Consider the following 21,224-nt stretch of genomic DNA (forward strand, 5'->3'; position numbering starts at 1 on the left):
GCGCTTCCCATCGGAAACTCCCGTCCAGAGTGCGCGACCTAACCAGAAATAAGTATGCCGAACAATCAGTGGCAACACATAAAGTCCTTTACACCATCGATTCGGCATCCTTCCATGCGGATGTGCAAGAAACGGGTGGCAGCAGGCGCACTAGGCACACTGCGGCCCACTCAAAAACGAAACAGCACGGAAGTGGTGTACATCGGGACACGCAAACGGTGCGCAAAAGGCAATCAGTTTGAGCAAGAAGAAGGAAGCGTTCTCTCACCTGACATGATTGGTAAGGTGTTCTTTTCTCGTGAACTTCTTCCCGCAGTATGTGCACTGGTAGGGTGTTTCGCCTGTGTGCAATCTGTTCGAGGAAGATACAAAGAGAGAAACAAACAGCGTGAATCAATCAAAGATATCCTTGGATTTGGTTGTGGATTTTGTTTTTGTGTTTGCATTTTTAACAAGATCAAGATGGGGTTTCCTTTGCTTTTTTTGCATATCTATCTCTATCGCACATCGGAAGAGAAGCATAAAATGCATCGTAGTTCACTTTGGGAAGGACGATAATAATCGTACTCTTCAACAAAGACGGAGTATACATTTGGGTCATTTAAAATTTTTAGTGAAAGTTAGTATCTGATACACATCAACACGAAGGAATGTAGAACGCTTCCCCCCCTGTGTACCCGAAAAAGTAGAAAAATCTTTCGGGACTAATACTAAAACTTTTTTTTTTGTTCTTCTAGCTCAAATTCATTCAATCGAGTATGTTTACATTCTTGAAGAAAGTAAACAATTTAAGATCACTTTCACAACACAGAAACCTCTTCCGTCACATGTGATGTCTTCACGGCCTGGAGAAGACGAAGTAGTGCTTCGATTGGAGGAACCATTTTATCGAATAACTGTCGGCAACGTCCTAGATGACACGCATCTTGTAGAAATCATTGGTGCTAACAATGACAAGTGTGTGAAACGAATCGTTCGGCGCCTACTATTGAATCCGCCTGCCAAACGAAACCGGAGGCATCAAACTTTTCTTCCCCTCCAGTCAACTTTCCGGGATCTACGCAGCTGGCAACAACGTACACGCAGACTACTGTTTCGCCCTTTTCCTCACATAATGGACATTCTGCCCCGGCGACGCTTCCCAGACGACATGTACGTCTAAGCTTGGACATGGTTTATCCCTCGAGAGAAGATGCGGAAAGGATCTCCAGTTTTTTTCCCATTCCCTGCCCGATGAGAGTGTTAATGGACCCTTGAAAAGGGTAGCAGAGAAACGGAATCATCGCATTCCGCACGGAGGTACGCGTAAATTCGAACACAGTGTCGACAAGACCCTCATTTTCCCAGAAGAAAATTACTTTTCATACGAACAGAAACGAAAACTATCCACACTGCGTATGTTAAATTCAAGTTGTTGTAATTTAAGAATCCTTTTTTGTGATGAATAAGTTGATTATTGTAAAATTAAAATGCACTTTGTGTTTTTTGAAGACAAATCAAATTACGCAGAAGAGTTGAAAGCAATCGGGATGGCACTACTATCAGCAACAGCACTTGGTAAAATTCCGAAATAAATAATTCAGGCGAATGTAACAACTTGCCAATGTCCAGAAAAATGATAGAATTAATTTTTACGAAACGAAACTCCATTTGGAAAACGATCGCTACCGACTACAACTATGCCAAACGAAAATCAATCAGACTTTGTAAGACCGAGACCGAGAAAAAGATCAAGATTGGAGAAGGCCACGGTTGTACAATTATTTCATTGTGCTCTTTTTTGTTTTGACGGCAAATGGAATTTGAAAGGCAATGAGCGAAAGAGAGAGAGAGAGAAAATAGATATAGAGAGTGGTAAGGGGATTTGTGGGGGGACAAGAACTCGCAATGGAAGCAGAACAATTGTTTTTTTTTCTGGATTTTTTCTTTTAGCTTTGGAACAAACAACGACACTCACCTGACGTGGTTGGTTAGATGTTCCTTCCGGGTGAACGTCTTGCCACAGTACGGACATCGGTAAGGCGATTCACCGGTATGCTGGCGAACGTGATTGGTCAGGTGTTCCTTCCGGGTGAAGCTTTTCGCACAGTAGCTACACTTGAACGGAGATTCGCCCGTTGGGTGACGGATGTGATTTACTGTGGAGAGCATTCGTCGGTATTTACCACACATCGTAACACGGTTTGGAAGGAATTACATCCCCGGTAAAGGAAAGGGTATTCGTTGTACGAATGTCGGCGAAAAGAGTGGGGTTGAGACGATTGGAAGAGAATCAGAGAGAAAAATACACACACAATTAGACGAACGTTTCATCCATTTTCCCGCAGTCTACTAATGCTTAGGAAGGATACAAAATTAACATACCAACTAAATGGCGAAAGAAAACTATGTATAAAAAAGGGTAAGAAATTTCCTCTCTTCTAACAAGTATATTCAACTATTTGACACTTATTTGAACTATTTTGAGTTATTGAAAACTTGAAAGGTGAACAACTTAAACTCTCAGGACACATTAAAATAAACTATTTACGCACTTCCACCAATGCCTTCTTCGCTCCTTCTGACATACAGCCTTGAGATGGCCATCTTAGGTTGGCAAAGAGAGGCCAAAGGCGAGCGTAAAAACCATTTCAAGGATATCTTTGATAAATTTGATTCACGCTTCTTGCATTAACTATAATATTAATTAAATTTAAATTAATCTACCCTGCCTGGAACACACTTTTATACCACATATGTCAACTAGAATAGTAAATTACTTATTCTTGCAAAAACAACTTTTAAATTTAACCTGTTCTGCAAATGTACGAATCAAATGTGTTCCATGAGAATGGATTAATTTATAATGCTATCTACTATAAAAAAATGCAACATTTGTATAACATAAGAATTTATAATACTAAAAATAAATGATGGGCGCAATGAACATGCCAGTGATAAGTTAATAAATTTTTAAATAAAAACAATAAAAAGGTTAAACGATTTTCTTGGACAAAATAATGTAATGAACTGTATCTTTTGCTTCTTTAAAAACAAATCATTCATGTAAGGAGGGGACGCATCTACTTGGGGTATTATGGTTTGAGATGAGATGGTGACTCACATTTACCATTGCTATGCGCACTGGTCGTAGCGGTGTTGGTGGACGACGATGGCACTAGGCTAGCGGATGGGCCCGTTAGCATGTCGGAAGGGAGCTTTCCGAAAACTTCATGGTACGACAAAAACTGGCTGAGATCTTCGATGTTCACCTTCAGCATCTCGACGTTGTTCGGTGGCTTGCTTGGATCGTGGTGCTCCGGCATGTTGATCTTAACGATCGAGCCATCGGGGCCGCGGACGTCCATTATGTGGCCCGGCAACGGCGGCACCTTAAACTCCGGCTTCACGATCGGGATCGGCTGTGGAGGCGGAGGATGAGCGGACTGCGGCGGGCCCTGCGTAGGTGGAGGGGGTGGATGGTGGCCTCCACTACCACTGTGCGCGGGGTGGACCTATCGAGCAGAAGAAAGGAAAAAAAAATCAACGATTAAAACACATCCTTTACAGGTAGAACAGTGTGTGGATACCATCGGCTACACACACGCCCACACGCTAACTCTTACCTGCATATTGCCCAAATACTGTAATTTTGTATGATCCGTAAGAACTCCAGACCCGTGGAGTTGCTGGAGGGAAGGTCGGATGAAAAAAAGTAACAAGAGTTAGCAAACGTTTGACCACTTGTGCACCAACAAAAACTATGCTGGGAAACTTACCTGAAGGTGTGATCCCGGTGGAGGTGGGAGATGGCCTGTGCTGCCCCTGCTGCTATGGGTAGCAGCAGGGCCAGACAGGTTGGTGAGGTGTGACGACCCTGTGAAACCAGGAAAAAAGGAAAATAGATCAAAAAACGTGAAACATTCCGTCGTCTGAAGCTGATAAGGCGCATAAGCTCCTAAGCTTTTCCTGAGCTATGAAGTATAGATCAGCAATCATATCAAGGGATCAACATTGTTAAACATCTACCCAAATAAATGTAAACCAAATGATTGCATCTTTTCGTTCACTTGCTATCCAGCAACATATTCTAGCTATCCTATACAACGTATTTTATCAATATAGAATTAAATTTCTAACAAGGAAAGCACAATCAATGCTTAACCGTAAGCATGTACAAATTATCATGCATCGCAAAATTTGTCATGAATATACATATATAAATAAAATCTATTGGATTGAAATTTCTAAAACGATGCATAAGGAGAATATGCAATGACGTAATGTACGTTTATGAAATTTTAATTTTAATACAAATAAAATATTCGTTTGAGGTCAACTCCCTGATTCTTTTGTTCTTTCGTCGCGCTAAGTAGGACCATTGATCGGCAAGTACTTCGCCCTTTGCTTACCTATTGTGGAAGGAATGATGGCGCCGTTTAAGTTCCAACACCTGCCGGTGCCGGAACTGCCGCGCCAAACGGAAAAGGATCACGGGTAGCTACCCGGAAAGAGGAGAGGCCCGGCGCCGCCGGTTCCTCTGAAAGGGAAGGGGCTCGAACTGTGATCGAGCGGACACGTGGGGTGATCCTCAGGGCAGGATCGACCGCCACCAACTGCTAGGTGTACGTTCAACGACTCGTTGATGATGTTTGACCGGCAAACCGGTTGAGAGGGGGAACTTTTGTTTAAACCCCGCTTAAGCAGAAAAGGAAGATTTTTGCCAGTGCTAGATGCAATTAACACCCTCGTCCGTACTTCGCTGGCCGTCGTTGGGTTGGTAGGGTCATCTGGAAGAGAACAAGTTAGACAGAGGTGTCATTGAGTGGTACTATTTAATCATTATAATTTATAAACGATTTTGTTGTTTATTAACATTCATACCTGATAAAAATTATTAATTAAAACAAGATCACATCAATCGGATCAACGAAACGATGTGTCTCCTGCCGCAAGCTGCCTCTTGTTTTGCTGTTGTGCCCGAGTACAGCCGATGCTGTTGGTATGCTGCTGATAAAAACGTTGATTTCCGAGATGGCTGGTAACACTTTGAGTGTTCTCATTTGTGGATTTGTCGCTTTTTCAGTGGCACCCAAACCGTCGAACGACAACGGTAGCAGGTTCTTTTTTAAAATGCTCCGAACTTAAACTCTGTAAAGAGAATGAAAGAAAATGATTATTATAACGGCAACGAAACATTTGTTTACATTATCATAATTCGATTCAAGTTTAAATAAATGGTACTGCACAGATAGCTTGCTTCGATTTTCTATCTATATTTTTACTTTCGCATGGCATGCTCTGTTCAACATACAAGACATTTTTTGTTTTTAGCTGTATCTGAATCTGTAATCCGTAAATTTCTTGTAAAAAAATGCAGTGCTTTTAAATGTGACAGTGACACAGATAAACATGTTTGTTATTGATGCATCTTTTAAACAACATATGATCCCCACTGAGGAAAAGGAAATTGAACAATTGGTCCACCAAGTCTCAAAACCAGTATACCAATTATTTAAAAAAAAGAAGATAATTCGCTCAACTTGAGCAAAGCGAAGGAGGGAAACAATCCAGACACAAAGCCGAAAACCTCGACACGAATAACTTTTCGCGCCATTTTTCAGTTTGAGCGCGAACCATATCATGGAAAAGCGCGCCATCAGCAACATCATCGGGGCGTATCTTGCCCACCCACACACTCCTCCTCCTTCGGTTTGTCCGTCATTTCTGGCTCTTCGGCGACAAAGTCTCAAATGTTTCGCGGCACAAGGCAACTCCGTAAGGTAGAAGGGGTTGACGAAGCACCGGACCAGCCTCTGTACAACAACAACAACGCTCTTGGGCGGAAGCAAGAAGAGAAATGGGCGGCTGCAAAACGCCGGTTCCACAGAATCATCCAACGGCGGGGTGGAGGGGTGTTGCGTGGAGATGGAAATGGGCAAACGATACCCGTCCACCCACTTCTCAGGGGCGGTTCGCGGACCGGTGCTCTATCAATAACGTAATTCGTTGCGGGGTCAACGGTTTCAAGGGACCGGCGCGAGTTCAGCCACTCCCGACCCACCCAGCCGTGCTCCCTCCCGTACAAAGGCTTGCACTCTCTTGCAGCCGCGGGCCGCTAATAAAAAACAAAACGTACGCGGACTACGAGCGCGGAATTGAATTGGGAGAGATTCGATCAGGAGAGAGCGGCACAATTTGCGCGCTTTTCTTCGCGCGTCAAGCCCGCGGAATTAGTTCCTCCCAGATGAAAAACACACGCACACATACCCTCCCCCAAAAGGCACACATACACACACCACACGCTCGCCATCAGAGGACAAAGGGGGCGCTCCACCGCGAAGATGAAGACCACCATCGTCGTCGCGCCGCCATGATGGTTTAAATTTTATCCGCGAGAGAAGCGAAAAGCATGATTCGCCGCGGAGAAAGAGAGAAACAAGAAAAGCGCATGCTCTTGGAAGCATTAAAAAAAATCCTGTCCGTCTCCCTCTCTCTCCCGCTTTGCGCCACGAGTCTGCGCATGATGCGGGCCCCTGCCACCTCACCCCCAACTCCCACTTTTTCATCCTGTTGGTTCCGCAAACAATGCGGAGCTTTCCTCCGCTTCCTTTCTTTTCTTAGTGCGAAATAAACTAGTGTGGCACGGAACACGGGGGTGTTTTTGAGTGAGTATGTGTGTGTGTGTGTGTCTGCGCATCCGAGCCTTCTTCGCCGACTCATAAAGACGGCGCGACTACCGCCCACAGCTTCCCTGCCTTCCCTTCCGGTGCTGTCCGCACTCCATCTGCGTTGGCTGCTCCACACAACTCCCGCCCCCGTGTTTCTATTTTCCCTTTTAAGGCGGAAAATTCAATCACGCTGCATCACCGCCAAACCACCCTGGAGCATCGTCATTGCATTATCTGACACGCAGAGCATCTTGTTCGCTCTTTCACTCTATTCAGCATGGTTTCAGCCCCGCCGGTTGGAGGGTTGGTAGTAGTTTGTCTGAATTATCAAGGTATAATAACACCACCCGCTAGTCAAAAGGTATAAGTAGCAAAACGTTAGCAGACATCGGGTGCCGCGCTTCGTTAGAAACCACGTGTGTGCAGTGGAATTGGGTGTCATGTCGGATGAAGATGATGAGGAACAAGAAGAGAATGTGGTCAGGTCACGTTAGTGTCCACGCGGTATTTGGGCGGTGGGTGCCTACTATTTGCCAATCACTTGTTGGATGAAACCGAAACAGGGTGAATCTAGAGTACTTGGAATTTGTGTTCCTTATCTTGTTTTATGGTATACGAGTAAAGATTTCAAATATTTCCGAAAAATAGTTGCTTAAACTTTACTCATGTCATTTTAGATAGTCAACGTTATTGTCACTGATTAAATTTATGTAGAACCACTTCTTGATATTCTGCAAGTTTTGACAAAGCATTACAGTACGGCATGAACGGGGAATATTATGATATTTAAGTATGATTAGACAACAATTATTATGCAACGAAACGTTCGAAAAGAAAACAATAGTAGGAACAGCACGAGAAAAGTTTGCAAAAAAAGAGTTGCAAAATTTTCAATTCGCAATTTATCGGTTAATTATATAATTTATACGTATAGTTTAGAGAAATCCCGTGTAGATGTTCAAACTATAGTAACATAAAACAAGTCATGATCATGGATTAAAATTCTTGTCAAACTCCCGGAAATATTAATAGTGCAATTTTTAGCCACACATAGCGAAAAGTATTTATAAAAAAATATCAAGGCAACCATAGAAAGAAACTTTCTGATACATGCTTTAAAAAGGGAGCTGTAAAAAGGCGCGAAATCGACCTTATGATTTATCAAAGATCGGCAGGGAAAGCCAACCAAGCCGGAATGGGAAGTAACAGCACCACATCACGAAAAAGATTTAAGAAAAGAGAAGAAGAGAGTCCTGAAGAAACATGTTCAATTTATGTTCAATTTCAGTTCAATCATTGTTGCCGAACAATTCTCGCACGAACAGAGGACGCAGCCAGAATTCCCTTTTCTACACCAGGGGGGGAATAAGAATCGAATCCGATGGAAAGATGGACGTGAGCGCGCGAAATATACGCGAATGTTGCAAAAATACCGCCAATTTTGACCAGCATTTGATTTTGGTGAAGATGAACGAATTGGGGGATCGAGGACGAATATGCGGCCCCATGCCTTCCCCTAAAAATTGGTTAGTGTTGGTGTCGCGAATGTGTGGATTTTTAATTTCCTTCCCAATACCACCACCTCCCTCAGATCGTCTCGAGCGAACGAAGTTTTCCAGGTCTGCCTCACTCTTCATCAGCTCTTGCGCGGTATTCATTTTCCGTCAATCGTGTTCCTCGCGTTTCATGTTTTCTCTTCCATCCTTCGAAAACACACGCACACACATACAAAAAACACATCCCTACCACTCGGCGGGAGATTAATGTAGGATAAATTAATGGTGGCTGCAGAATGACAGTGGGTGTGGGCAGACTTTTTCCTCCTCCTTCGCCCGTTGCTACCTGGCCCCACCCCACGACAAAACGATTCTCGTGTCCCAGCGGGGAGCCATAAAATGAAAATGTACGCGGGGGGCGCACACATACCCGGTACAAACATGCCCCGCGGGAAGCGGCACGGCGCGATCTTGCAAAAAGGAAAAACGACGATCATCATCATCATCATCGTCGTCGTCGTCGTCTGCTTTATTGTCGTCGAAGAGCGAGTGGGAGAAGGGGTGGAAACAAAATAAGCGGGAATAAAAGCAAACCGACATGCTACATGGATCTCCCCCCCAACCATTGTTTTATTTCTCCGCCTCTTCTTCTTCGACCTACACAGATCCCGCACTCGATGCGGGCCAGCAGCCGCCAACATTCTTCACGGTCCAAAGGACATGCCACACCACACCATTGTTTCGTTTCGTTCCACCTCACCAACATGAGCGTATTCAAAATTACTTTACCTCCCCCTCACCCTACACTAAACAGATGCGGGGGGTGGGATAGATGGGGCTCCAAACTTCCGACTCCGAAGAACATGTGTGAACAAAAGGGTGGCAAGCATCACACCACACACCCGGTGTAGAATTAATGTTTTATTGTTTCGAAAGCAAAACTTACGATACTGCTTGCTGTTTCGTTTACGTTTTTCCAAAATATTTTTTAATTTTGCCATGCACCTCTTGTACCATTAGTTTGTTTAATCACTTGTTTTCCTTGCATCTATTTTATACGAACTTATTATACCCCCTCTCACCCTCCTACCGATTTCTGCTTCCCCAATACACAACAATCAAATCACCGCCCCTTCGGAGGGGGAGTAGTGTAAGGAGGCCGGGCTCCGCGTTCGTTCAACTTGGTTTGTCTCAAAAAAAAAAGCGCAGGCGGCTACACACGGACGACGAAACGCGAAAAAGTCGCGCGAATCGTGCGTGTGTGTGAGTGGTAATGGATGGGAGAATAAAAAATGAAGAAATACACGCACCTACGAAGAGCGCAAAAAGAATAAATAAAATAAACGAGTGCAAAAACAAAAAGACACACGCATGAAGAAGAACATGACCGCAGGGGGGCGACTCCAAGTGTTTCGGGTCGCGTTCGTTTCGTGGTTGTGTATTGCGCGCTCGCGAGAATCGATACAAAGCGACTTTTTTTTTCCTGATAAATACAATTCCATGTTCACGCGGAGGATAGCAGAAGCGAAGAGCACCGACAGAAACGCGGTGGAAATTAATCCGCGGAGCAGACGAAGAGAAGTAATCGAAAAACCAGTCCGTCCGTCCGTCCCACCGCTGCGCACGACATGACGACGGCGTTCTTCCCTCCCCCTCCCCAACCCTCCGCTGACTCGAGCGAGGGGGAGGGGGGAAAGATGAGGGTAACACAAAAAAAAAAGAAACAAAAACACAATCCTGCCCCGCCTCCTGCTGTCAGAGAATGGGAGATCGATGACTTTTTTCTCTCCCTCTTTTAGCGATACTTTGTCTCGCTCGGTTTTGGAAAGGGGTGGGGGATGATGATGATGGGGGACAGCTAGGGGAACTTTTCCATCGCTTTCTCGCGCAACCGCACACTCCATGACCTGTGACACAACTATGTTTCTCTTTCGCTCTTTGAAGTATTTTTTTTTTTGGTAAATCATCGCCGCTGAATGCTGAATACGAAGGACCAGACTACCAGGAATTTCATTCGATGAACTTGAAATTGGAGGTATGTTTGGTTTGCAGTAGTATTAAGGGCTTATTTGATTTGTTGTCTAGTAAATCGCGAAAAATCGCCATGATTTCTCAGGTGAGTTTAAACGTCTTTTCAAGCCCTCCCAAAATTTCAAGTATGTAAATCATGAGCACTTAAACAAAAAACAGAAAAGAAAAATTGAGTGAATAACATATTCTAAAACAACATATTTTTGAAAACGAAATAACTTGTTATAAAAATTCTAAATCCTTCAATAATCATACAAAATTAATATACAACGCCCCGACCGCGGGTACATGGGCAAGGAAACTCAGCGAACATGCAACAAATAATCCAAAACAATCAAACAAAGTAGAAGACGGCGAGAAGAATTCGATTCGAAGATTGTTTGCCGTCACTCTGTCCCTACCACGGTCCCTCCGTATTCTCTTCTCCTTCCTCTAATAAAAGCCGGGGAGCTCCCGCACGCGCTCTCCTCAATCCCTTCCACTTCTAACCTGTCCTAGAGGGGCGGCGTTCTATTGACAAAGTTTCTCTTTCAACTCTCTTCATCAGTTTCTTTGCCGTCTCGCGACGAGCATCGGCAGCATCCATAATCGGCACCCAAACCCCTTTGCCATGCTTCGGCTTTGAGGTCTGTTTCCTTTTTTTATGGTATTGTATTTTATTTCCAAAACCTCCATTTATTCTTCCTCCTTCGTGCTCGTGGTTCCTGTGCCTTCTACGCCCCATTGTTCAATGCAACATTAAAATATATTTCCTCTTCCAAGTGCACGTTTGAGCGTGACAAGATGATGTTCTTCGTAAGAAGGGACTATAAAAGAAAACATTGTGGCATAATGCAATAAAACACACACAACTCGTGTGAACCACATTTGGAGCATTTGTTTTAAATTGGAAACTTGCCATTGCACACACTTGCTCCATTCTGCAAAGCAAAATATAATCAATCCGCTTTGTAAAACCTTTTATTATTGCTCAATAATTTTCACTTCCCCTTTTTTTCTCAAACTGATCTCAATTCAAAGATATATTGAGTCAAAAAGATTGCTTATATTGACGATAAAATTACTCGCAAGCAATCGTCATTGTAATAAATATTGCCATTGGGTTCGATTTTTATTACTTCCATTATCCTACGCGAGTTGGTTCCCCTTGCCACAACCGTTCGATCGATTCCAATGGCTTTTCCACAGAAGGTGAGGAAGGAGAGGCGACGGTGTAAGATCGATTACATTTCGATGGTAAAAATCTGACTCCAAGGCGGCACCAGCACAGTTTATGCTGGAAAACTGGTTCCAGTCAACTTTCTCTCTCTTTTTCTCTTTTGCGCAAGGAAAATAAAATTGAAAACGCCAACTTCTCCAATGGAAAAAACGGCCCAAGAGGAGGCAACGAAAAACGCTGAATAAAGCTCCCTTCTCCACTGCCTGCAGCGCCACACCGTGACGGTTTGCATCAACTAACCGATTCTCTCCCTCTCTCGTTCTTGACAGCAAGGGATGTGCATCTGTGTGCCGCACCCTTCCACCCGTTTCTGCTATTTCTCATGATTCTAGTGGTGGTGGAAGCGAGGAGAGCTCCCGCACACAATACACGCAATCATGCGCCGCGTCACTCACTCCACTCCTCTTATGCTGGTGGTGGTGGTGGGAGCGGCAATGGCTGCGTTCGTTTGGTTGCTTTCCACCTTCTGACTGGCTGCGTTAGTTTATAATCAGACTGGCCCAGTAAACGCCTCCTTTTCTAACATGCTTTCATTGTATGTTTTTATGAACGAAATGTGACACGAAGCCGTGTTTACGGAAGTAATTCGTTAGACAGTTGTAGGTAAATCATTGCTGTGTTTCGTTTACACTGTATGCCATTGTACACCCATTTCTAGATCATCCCATATCTGCCCCAAAACACAATTCGATCTAAACCCACACACGCAGGTTCAAATCTCCATCAACATCAACAACACAGCCACTTTCACTCACCGGTGTTATTGTTTATAAAATTATCGCCACCCTTGCGTTCTACGTCTTGCCTCTGCCACACTTCCGTTGCCCAGATGCGGGATTAGATGACGATGCGAGACGGCGATGATGATGGATGGAAGAGGCGTTTACCTCTACCGTCACCCCGTTGCCTTACTTCGGGGAAACAACCACACTTACTGCACCGTACACACGACACGCACGCACACACACGCACACTAGCAACACAACAGACGCAAGTTATGATGCACTTTTTTTTATCACTCTTCTTGCACTTTCCTGTACTTAAACGATTTGGACTCTCTGCTTCTACGGCGCACTTCTACTAACTTTATCTCTGCTTCACTGGATAGATTCAACGACATTCACACCATCCGCACGCACTTGTGATTTAGCACCCGTTTTTTGAAACAACCCGCTGCTGTGGCGCAAATATCGATGGTAAAGAAAAGATAAACAGTTAGTTACTGCAATGCATAGTGCTAAAACAGAAAGTAATCATTTAACTGCCCTTTCTTTGCTTATTCCATCATTTCCTGGCGATAATTTTAAATAAACCATCAAGATATCCCTTAGTGATGCGGGTGATGCACTTTCATTCTACACCCATACACACACGCACGTGCACATACAAACACCCATGAAACTCGAAAAAATTAAACAGACTCTAAGCCGAGGACGAGAAAGGACAATATTAAAATCTCGTTTCCATCTGCAGTAGGCGATGATGCTGGTGGTGGTAGTGGTCGTAGGAGCGACAATGCGTGCATGTTTATCGCCAAACACGCAAGTGTTCTAATGTTCCCCTCGTTTCCTTCAAACCCTCCATTAATGGTTTATTACTGTCCTCTGCTATTGCTCTGTGGACATTGTTGTTAGCAATCGACATAACGATGATGATGTTGATGACGGTGGTGGATGACGAGAAAAATTATGCCCGTTGCGGTAATGGTGGTGGTGTGGTGTGAGGCTTTGGTGGGAAAGGAAAAATAAAACATGAACCCCACCCCAACCAAACTGCATACAGCGCACTTGTACGCACGCACACCACTCTCTTTCCACTTCTGGTTCCCCGCATCTAACGACGACGCCAGCCACGATAATAAAATGCGCCTGGTACGTTTCCATATTCGATATGAATGTCGTTCGTCGTCGATGTCGTCGAAAAATAAATTAATCAACCAAGACTTTTTTCATATGCTTTCATTAACGCACATGGGATGGTTTTAAGAGTGCGCCTCTACATCGGAAAATAGTGCTACCAATGATGCACCACACATACCATATGCACATCCAACTGCAGATGTTGGTGTGGTGGTAGATGGTAAAAAGGGTTGACACACGAGAAGGGAGCAAACATAAAGTTTACATTCATGATACATTATCAATTTAAAAAAATACTCTAAAGATCACAAGTTACTCCACAGGAACCTAAAAATATACCTCTTCTTTTCTTCTGAAAACCTAAAAAAAACTTATAAAACATTGTAAATTACAATTTTTATTCATACAATAATGAATTATGCTAGAATTGTACAAGTACGGGTTTTTGTACCACTCCCCCAACTGGGATAATTATAATATTGCATTATTAAAAACTGCTCCCTTATAGGCGTCTCTTACTCACATGCATGTTTGCGCGAGTTCTGAGCGAGACACGTAGAGAATGGAAGAGCAGGAGTGGAGCGCGAAGCAGGCGCTGCTGTGGGGTGTAAAATATAAATTCTACTACTAAATCTATTTTTAAACACTCTTCCTCCGCTCGGAACCCTGCGCAGGAGGTAAAACAAGAAAACGAGAAAAAAAATCGTTTGTCAAAATTACCACCAATTCTTCTGCTGCCAACGGACGGACAACGCAGTAGAAAATTTTATTTTACGAGAAAAAAAAACTAACCACCCATAAACGAATGCAAAGTGAAATGTGGGTGAAGAAAAAGGGAACAGTACAGATGACCTCTCCATGCACATGCACTTTTCACGTCGAGAATGATCAAAGACGACCGAAAACGGGGGAGGGAAAGCTTTCGACGAACCGAACTTTTTCCAACCATCATCATCCATCGACACTAGCGGTGGAGAAGAAGGTTGTAATAAGAATTGAACACTCCACTCACACCGACGACACAGGCCAAGGTGTGAAGTGGGGGGAATGCAGCAGCACTGCAACGCAAATAATTCACAAAAAAATCTCCTGCATTTTTAGTTGATACAACTTTTTTTCCGGATGCCGAACGGGAAGGGACGAATGGAAGAACTTGTGAAAACGAAAAAAAAAACCCTAGACTTCTCTACACGCACATACACACACACACACCGACACAACACCCGACGTCGTCAAAAAGTCAATCGAGCAACAGCAGCAGCAGAAAACGGCGCAGGCAAATGGCGACGCGCTTCTATTCCTGGGACGGAGCCCCGTGCGTCGCGCTGTCCGATAAGAAAATGTACCCGTCTACCGTCGGGGTAAGACAAGAGGGTCCGGCGGACAGTGAAAGCGCACAGGCGGTGGTGGTGCCGCAGGTAGGCAAGCTGCTAGAGCAGGGACGACAACCAACCGCACCCCCCGGTAGGAAAAGTAGATGAAACCAGCGCTTCGCTAGAGCCCCAGCGAAGCAAGCAAGCAGCAGCAGCAGCAGGCCAAGCAGGTCAAGCAGCAGTGTAGCACAGGAAAAAGCGCACTCACAGAACACGAAAATCCTAGACGGCGGTGCGCGGCAGAGTGTGGTGAGAAACTGCTCTCTAGACCCGCACCGCGATCGCAGCGAACCCACGAGAGCACACGACCCAACCACGGTCGGTGCACGGCGCTGCGAGAGCAAGCGAGAGAGAAAGAGCGCGAACATCATTCTTCTCCCGCCGCTGGTTGGCGGCCCGCGTCTGGCGTGTGTGCTTTTTCGCTCACTCGCTCGCACCCAGCGGCGCTTCGCGCTCGCGCACTTCATACCGCTACCACACACACACGCACTTCTGAGCAGTGATCTCTTTTTCGCGTCCGTGTGCTCTCCGTGGCATCGGATCACATCATCAACGGGTGACGACGACGACGAAGAAGACGAAGGCGCTCTTCTCGTTGCCGCACGTCGTTTTGCGCGGGCGCCATGACTCTCACTCTCTTCAGCGAATTTGCTTTTTACTCGCGCGACGGCGGCGTTCAACTGTGACGGATAATTTTTTTTTTCACCGTCACATTCTTGCTTGCAGTATTACAAATTTTGCTTCAATTTTCCTATTAAAAAACCCCTAATTTAACATAAAAATTGAATGGAAAAACAGAAAACAAAATTTCTCATTCTCATTTTACATTCAACCAATTTGAAATCCGCACATCTTCTTCCAGGCGGAAGCGGGAGTTTGAAAAGGGTACGCTGACGACCTCTGCTGACAAAGAAGGTTGTGGGGAGGTAATTTTCAGTGCGATTGAAAATGAAAAACCCATTTCGCGGGACCAGCAGGCGCGCATTTCCCCCCATCCCGCGAAGTGTGTGCAACTTTTCGTGTTTGCTTGAAATTTGCCTTTGAAAGGGACAATAATGGCACGAAATCAGCTTCTCTGTCTCCCAAGTGGCGCATAAGAAAAGCAGCCACCACCCGTCCGCCTTAGCAAAGCAAAGAACCGTCACCGTCGTCGTCGTCACCGCCGCCATGTCCGTGTCTCGTGTGTCCGCCGCTGATGCCGCTGCGACCGACCTACCACCACATGTTCGCGCTTGTTCACGCACACAACACCCGTTCTTCGCGTTCACCCTTTTTCCCGCATCCACAATGCGCGACGACATTTCAATTCGTTGCTCTGCTTCTTCTTACCGTTCCCCCTTTTGCCCAAAAGCAAGGGATTCTTTTTTTCCGCGCTACGCTTCGCTGCCCAACACCGACTACGACCGATGTGTGGTTTCTCGCGCGTCTCGCTCTCTCACGTCGTGCATCTCTGTTACCCCGTTTCGTCCTTATCCGCGGCGCAGCAGCAGTGCGTCTCGCCCGCATCTTCAACGGGTGTTCGAAACGCGCGACCGCGCGCGCTGAACCGCAAAACTTTCCGACGGTCAGACCGGTCGCCGTCGAGGAAGGATTTACTGCTCCTGCTGACTCTGCTGGTGGTAGGCATAGCACAGGGTGCCGGGCCAATATAAACACACAGCGCAACATGCACCCTCAGCTACACAAACACACGCATACACATACGTCGAGATTCTTTTCCCAGTTTATGCTTCGTTTGTTTGTTTTTTTTTTCTTGACTCCTCATCTTACCCGAGCCAGGGTGGTACTTTTTCCTCAACGCAGCAATTTTTGGGAGCACGAGAGAGTGATAGAGAGCACCACTATGCGGACCTCCTCAACCAATAACACAGTGAGGAAGAGAACACCGAAATGTCCTTGGGGCAAAAAAGGGCAATTTATGGGGCCCGCGGAACGAAAAAGATTGCACGCACAGCGACGGCCCCCGGGGCCAATCGATGAAAATACCGGCTCCAAAATTTTCTGCCGGAGTTAGCAGTCAGAACCTTCATATTCAAAGAAAAAAAAAAATGCCGAGACAGAAACGAGTGTCAAGTGTTCGTTCCGTAGGGGTTTTAAAAGAGATAGTGAAAATCTTAATTAAATAATTTTATCAATGGAAAGGATTAACATTTCTTGCATATTATGTAAATCACTTTCTACAACAACATTTTCGATGAATCATTCCTGTAAATGGGATATGTTGCGATTGATTTCCAGTTGTCGCACCACATACTAAGAGGGATGGCTTTATTACAAGATAATATTAGGTGATAGGTAGTTTAGGAGTTGGTTGAACAGCCTTAACCAACGGATAAATAATTTACGAATATCTTTAACGTTTATGGTTTGCAGAAGTAACACTTGTAAACAAAATCAAAAGAAAATAAGTTGTACAGGAAAAAACCGAGGCAAATGGCTTTGCGATGAACAATTATTTAACAAAAGTAAACCTGAGGGATTGCTCATTGCACTGTTATGATGCACATTTGAATGCGATACGAGTTTAGGTGCCAGAGAAGTGATCAAAATTCCGGCCACAGTTGGGGCACTTATTTTGGGCTCAGCATCCAATTACAGCGTTTTACATCTCACCTAGCAACCACGGCAGTATATGTAGAACATCAAGAATGATAGCCTACTGTAGAATATTTGATGTTTAATAGCAAAACCCACAACTGGCAACACAAACGGGTAAGTAGAAAATTCATCACTTTCCAGGATCTACCAGAATGAAAGTTATCTCGGTCAATATTTCCAGGTTAGCTTGCGAAAGCCCAGGAAGCTGGATTCAAAAGCCGTACTGAAGTAAACCCTCGTCAAAGAAGAAGAAGAAGAAGCCGAAGAGTTCAAAGCTGTGGAAATTGAAAAAGAATAAATGAGAAGAATAAATATGCGACTGGATAACCAAAGTTGGTATGCCAACTTTGATAGTGCAATCGGTGTAAGGAAGGAATGAATGCTATGCCTTCGCTTCTGTCCTGAAAAATGCTTTCGGTAAAGAAAGTGTGATGCGAAGCGTCGCCTTTTCTGCTGCACCTTTTTGGTTTTTTTGCCAGACCACGAAAATGCGACGGTGGGGTTTAATTTCATACCACCGTAAAATATCATAGCGCTGTAGTCCGCTCGAGACGAGACGAGTACACCACACCAGTACCCTGCTCCCAGATATGGCTGCGTCCTTTTTCCGGATGGAGAGAATAAACGGCGGACGCAGGCGCGTCGAACGGGGGAAAGAGTTAGAAGATGCAAACATATACCGCCTATCCGGGAAGGGGCAAGCGAGACGCAATGATACGCAAAGTGTCGCCATCATGGCGGCGACACGGCACGGACGACTGCGGCCCGGCCAGGCCCACACTGAAAAACCGCACACGCACCTTTTTACGACTGAAAAGGGTTCCAGGAAATGGTCGCACTGGGGGCTTTTTAAAAATATGTTTTCGTGGGCGCGCAGGTAAACAGCAGGCGAAAGAAAAAACAACATTGCGAAAATTTCAACGGCATACCATGCAATTGCTAATTCACAAGTAACGCAACCTTCACCTTCTATGCGCACGATCATAAAAAAATGCCGACAAAATATGTCCTTACTGAAGGTAAAAATATTTATGCGAAGCCCGAAAAAAAGTATATCCATCAGCATAATTCAATGGACGGATTCACAACATCGTGCCCGCAATACCTTAAATCTTGCGATATTCGCAGTAATAGGGTGGATGGATTCACCGAAAGCTGTGCACATCGGCGGTGGCGATGAAAGGTATATTCAAATGAATATCAATGAATATTTAGCAATACATCGACTAAAACAGGGGAGATGGATAGTTATTTTCAAGAAATCTTATAAACGTCTTAAACTTCGCGGACTGTGAAACGAACCTCTATACCCAAGGAGCGCGGTCTTTCGGTCAAATTAGACACAGACGGAGTTTCCTTTTTTTTCTCTCACTATGGTGCAAATTTTTTCCACCGGGTGATAATTGTTTGCCGGGTTACAGGAATAACCACGGAGCAAGAAATCACGGTACGCTGAAACCTTTCGCGAGGCAATCCCATATCATCGCTGGCCGAGACGCGAGAAAAAACGCGCGATTTTACCACCAGCAGCAGCATCGCGACACCTGCATGTTGTTTGTACGCTTGTTTGCTTTTCCCATACACCATCCATCGTTCCAGTCGAGTCGAGACAGACCGCGTCATCAGACCCACCATCATCGCCATGACCATCCCCCGGGCGACTGATACCGTTTGCCAACGCAACAACGCCAAGCAGCTAAACACTTCACTTCACAGGAATTATTTAATGCAACCTAATATTTCTACCATCACGTTTTCAGTGCGTTCGGCAATAGTCTTCTTTTTTGTTTCGCCGTCCCAAACAGATTGCTTTTGTTTACGCTATTTAACACTGGCGATAAGACAAAAATAAACACGCACACACCCACCGAAAAACCCGCCCAAATCGCGACTTCAGTGATAACGTGGAGAAGAAAAACATAAGCCCGCCGACTAAGAGGAAACCGAAAAGTTGGAGGCAAAACGCCGGTAAGTGTTCTTTTCCTTCCAAAATAGACAACCGATGTACGACCATAACAAAAACCGGACCACACGGCTTGACCTTCTTCGCTTCGCTCGTTGGGACAGGTTCCCGCGATTTTCCCATTGCAACCACCGGTTTCGAGTTTTCGCGCTCACGCGAATTTCCACCGTGTTCCACTATTCGTCGAACGAAGGAGGCCGCGATGGCAACCGGGGGTGTCTAGCCGGTTCGGTTGCTGCTGCTGCTGCTGATTTTCGTCTTTCTGCAGCACTAAGAGTGTCCTCCTTTCCGCGGGCCCGGTTCGTCCGTTCCATTGAGGAAAGACAAATTTTCACCCTCCCCGTCGTTCTTCACTGTCAGTGTTCACACGCTTTTCTTGTCGAACAATTTCACCTGCTGCCTTTCTCCGCACACAGCCGCGCACACACACACACACACACTCACATAAACACACCCACCTTGGCCCAAACGGGCGGGCCGACGACGGACGGGTGTGAAAGAAGTAAGAAGCTTCACAAATCAAACATAGCCGCTGCTGCTGTTGCACTTTCAGCCGCCGGTGCATGCAAAGCAAGCAGAAAGGGCTGCGTATGCTGCAGCTGCACACTGCTTCACGCCGCAGAACGCTTTCGACTTCGGCTCGCCTGCCTGGGGCCTGGCCTGGCCGCTGCTGCTTGGCTGGCTGGCGGTGCAAGGATTTTTCGCAAGCACAACGCACCACTAACCGGACCGACCCGCGCTAACCGACATCGATTACTAGAGAGCAGAGCAAGGTAAGCACGGCACACGGCAAAAAGGACGGCCACCGCCACCGCACGGAAAGGGATTCAGCGCAAACGTTGCGCTCCCGCTGCGTTTCCCAGGACGAAGGGAGAGAAAGAGAGAGGGAGAGAGAAAGTGTGCATACCACCGTCGCCTAACTGCTCACGCACGGGCGAGGAAAAGGAGACACCGCAGCGCAACACGAAGCACACCCTGGACTGTCATGGCGTCCCTGTTTACCAAAATGGTGTGTATTTTTTTTTTTTACTGCCTGCCCCCTGCGCGTTCTCCGCTGAAACCCGCGCTCTCTTCAGCGCGAGAGCTGCGTACAAAAACAACAACAAAAACTCTTGCCGTCTCGTTCGCTCATACCACACAAGTAATGTAGCCACAGGCGAATGCCGGTCGAGCACAAGAGAGGGAAGGGCAAAGAGCCGCACCACATACAGTTCACCTTTCTGTGCTCTCTCGTCCCGACGACGACGACGTTGGTTTTGCTGAATTGCTGCGGGCCGCTTGCGCTGCCAACCGTCCACACCAGAGCCGGGGAATGGCGGCGACAGTGGCGACGAAAGAGATTTTTAAAGAACTGCTGCTTACTCTTTCGGCAAAATCCAAGCGCGCCCGATTCGGTTCCGGACAGGAAAAAAAAAAACAACGATTGCACTTATTTGATTTAAAACTGCTTTACGCCACCTTTCCACTCAACGACACCAGCAGCCGAGGGACATCCGCCGCACGCGTGGTTTTTTTCTATTGCAAGCTAAACTTTACCCCCGATGCTCGTCGTTTACGGAACGCGTTTGTCAGCAGACGGCGGTAAGCCTCGCGGAAGTTACACATGCTAAACGGACCTGCCGAAAGGACCGCAATGGCAAAAGAAAGGACATCGAGCCCGGGGATTCGGGACGAGACTAGCGCGACAAGCGTGTGTGTTGACGCACACGGGCAAGGTATCAAAGGTGGCTGAGGAAAAATTAGGAAAGCAATAAAACAAAGGGAAAAAAAAACACTTACATTTCCTACACCACTGCTTCTGCTGCTGCTGCTGGTGCTCGGCTGCTCTTCTCGTCCCACTTCACGTACACACTACCTTGTGCGCCGGGGGTCGACGGGGGTATGACGGTCGGTTTTCGGAATTGACCGTACAACAAAAAGCCGCCGCGGAAGGTAGACGACGCCGCGAGAGAGCACATATACGGCAGTCGTACGCCGTGCGCCGTTTCGCCTCTATTCAGCACTTTTTGCCAGGCCTGCCCATTGCTCGGAAGAG

General features: G+C 45.8%; 1 protein-coding gene across 1 annotated transcript in view; it reads right to left on the reverse strand.

Annotated features, from left to right (window-relative positions):
- LOC131266180 (zinc finger protein 420-like) overlaps positions 1–19,915 on the reverse strand; it is a 51,575-nt gene extending 31,660 nt beyond the window's left edge. The window contains exons 1-9 of the mRNA XM_058268558.1: positions 19,644–19,915; positions 12,152–12,569; positions 4,864–5,130; positions 4,392–4,769; positions 3,759–3,856; positions 3,606–3,668; positions 3,104–3,494; positions 1,958–2,138; positions 269–352 (exon numbers count right to left, since the gene is read on the reverse strand). Coding sequence (XP_058124541.1) covers positions 269–352; positions 1,958–2,138; positions 3,104–3,494; positions 3,606–3,611 — 662 coding nt within the window. The 5' untranslated portion in view covers positions 3,612–3,668; positions 3,759–3,856; positions 4,392–4,769; ... (1 more) ...; positions 12,152–12,569; positions 19,644–19,915. The remainder of the gene's footprint in view (positions 1–268; positions 353–1,957; positions 2,139–3,103; positions 3,495–3,605; positions 3,669–3,758; positions 3,857–4,391; positions 4,770–4,863; positions 5,131–12,151; positions 12,570–19,643) is intronic.
- Between the last annotated feature and the right edge of the window lie 1,309 nt (positions 19,916–21,224).

The sequence above is a fragment of the Anopheles coustani genome, chromosome 2, assembly GCF_943734705.1.
Source record: "Anopheles coustani chromosome 2, idAnoCousDA_361_x.2, whole genome shotgun sequence".
Taxonomy (NCBI): Eukaryota; Metazoa; Arthropoda; class Insecta; order Diptera; family Culicidae; genus Anopheles; species Anopheles coustani.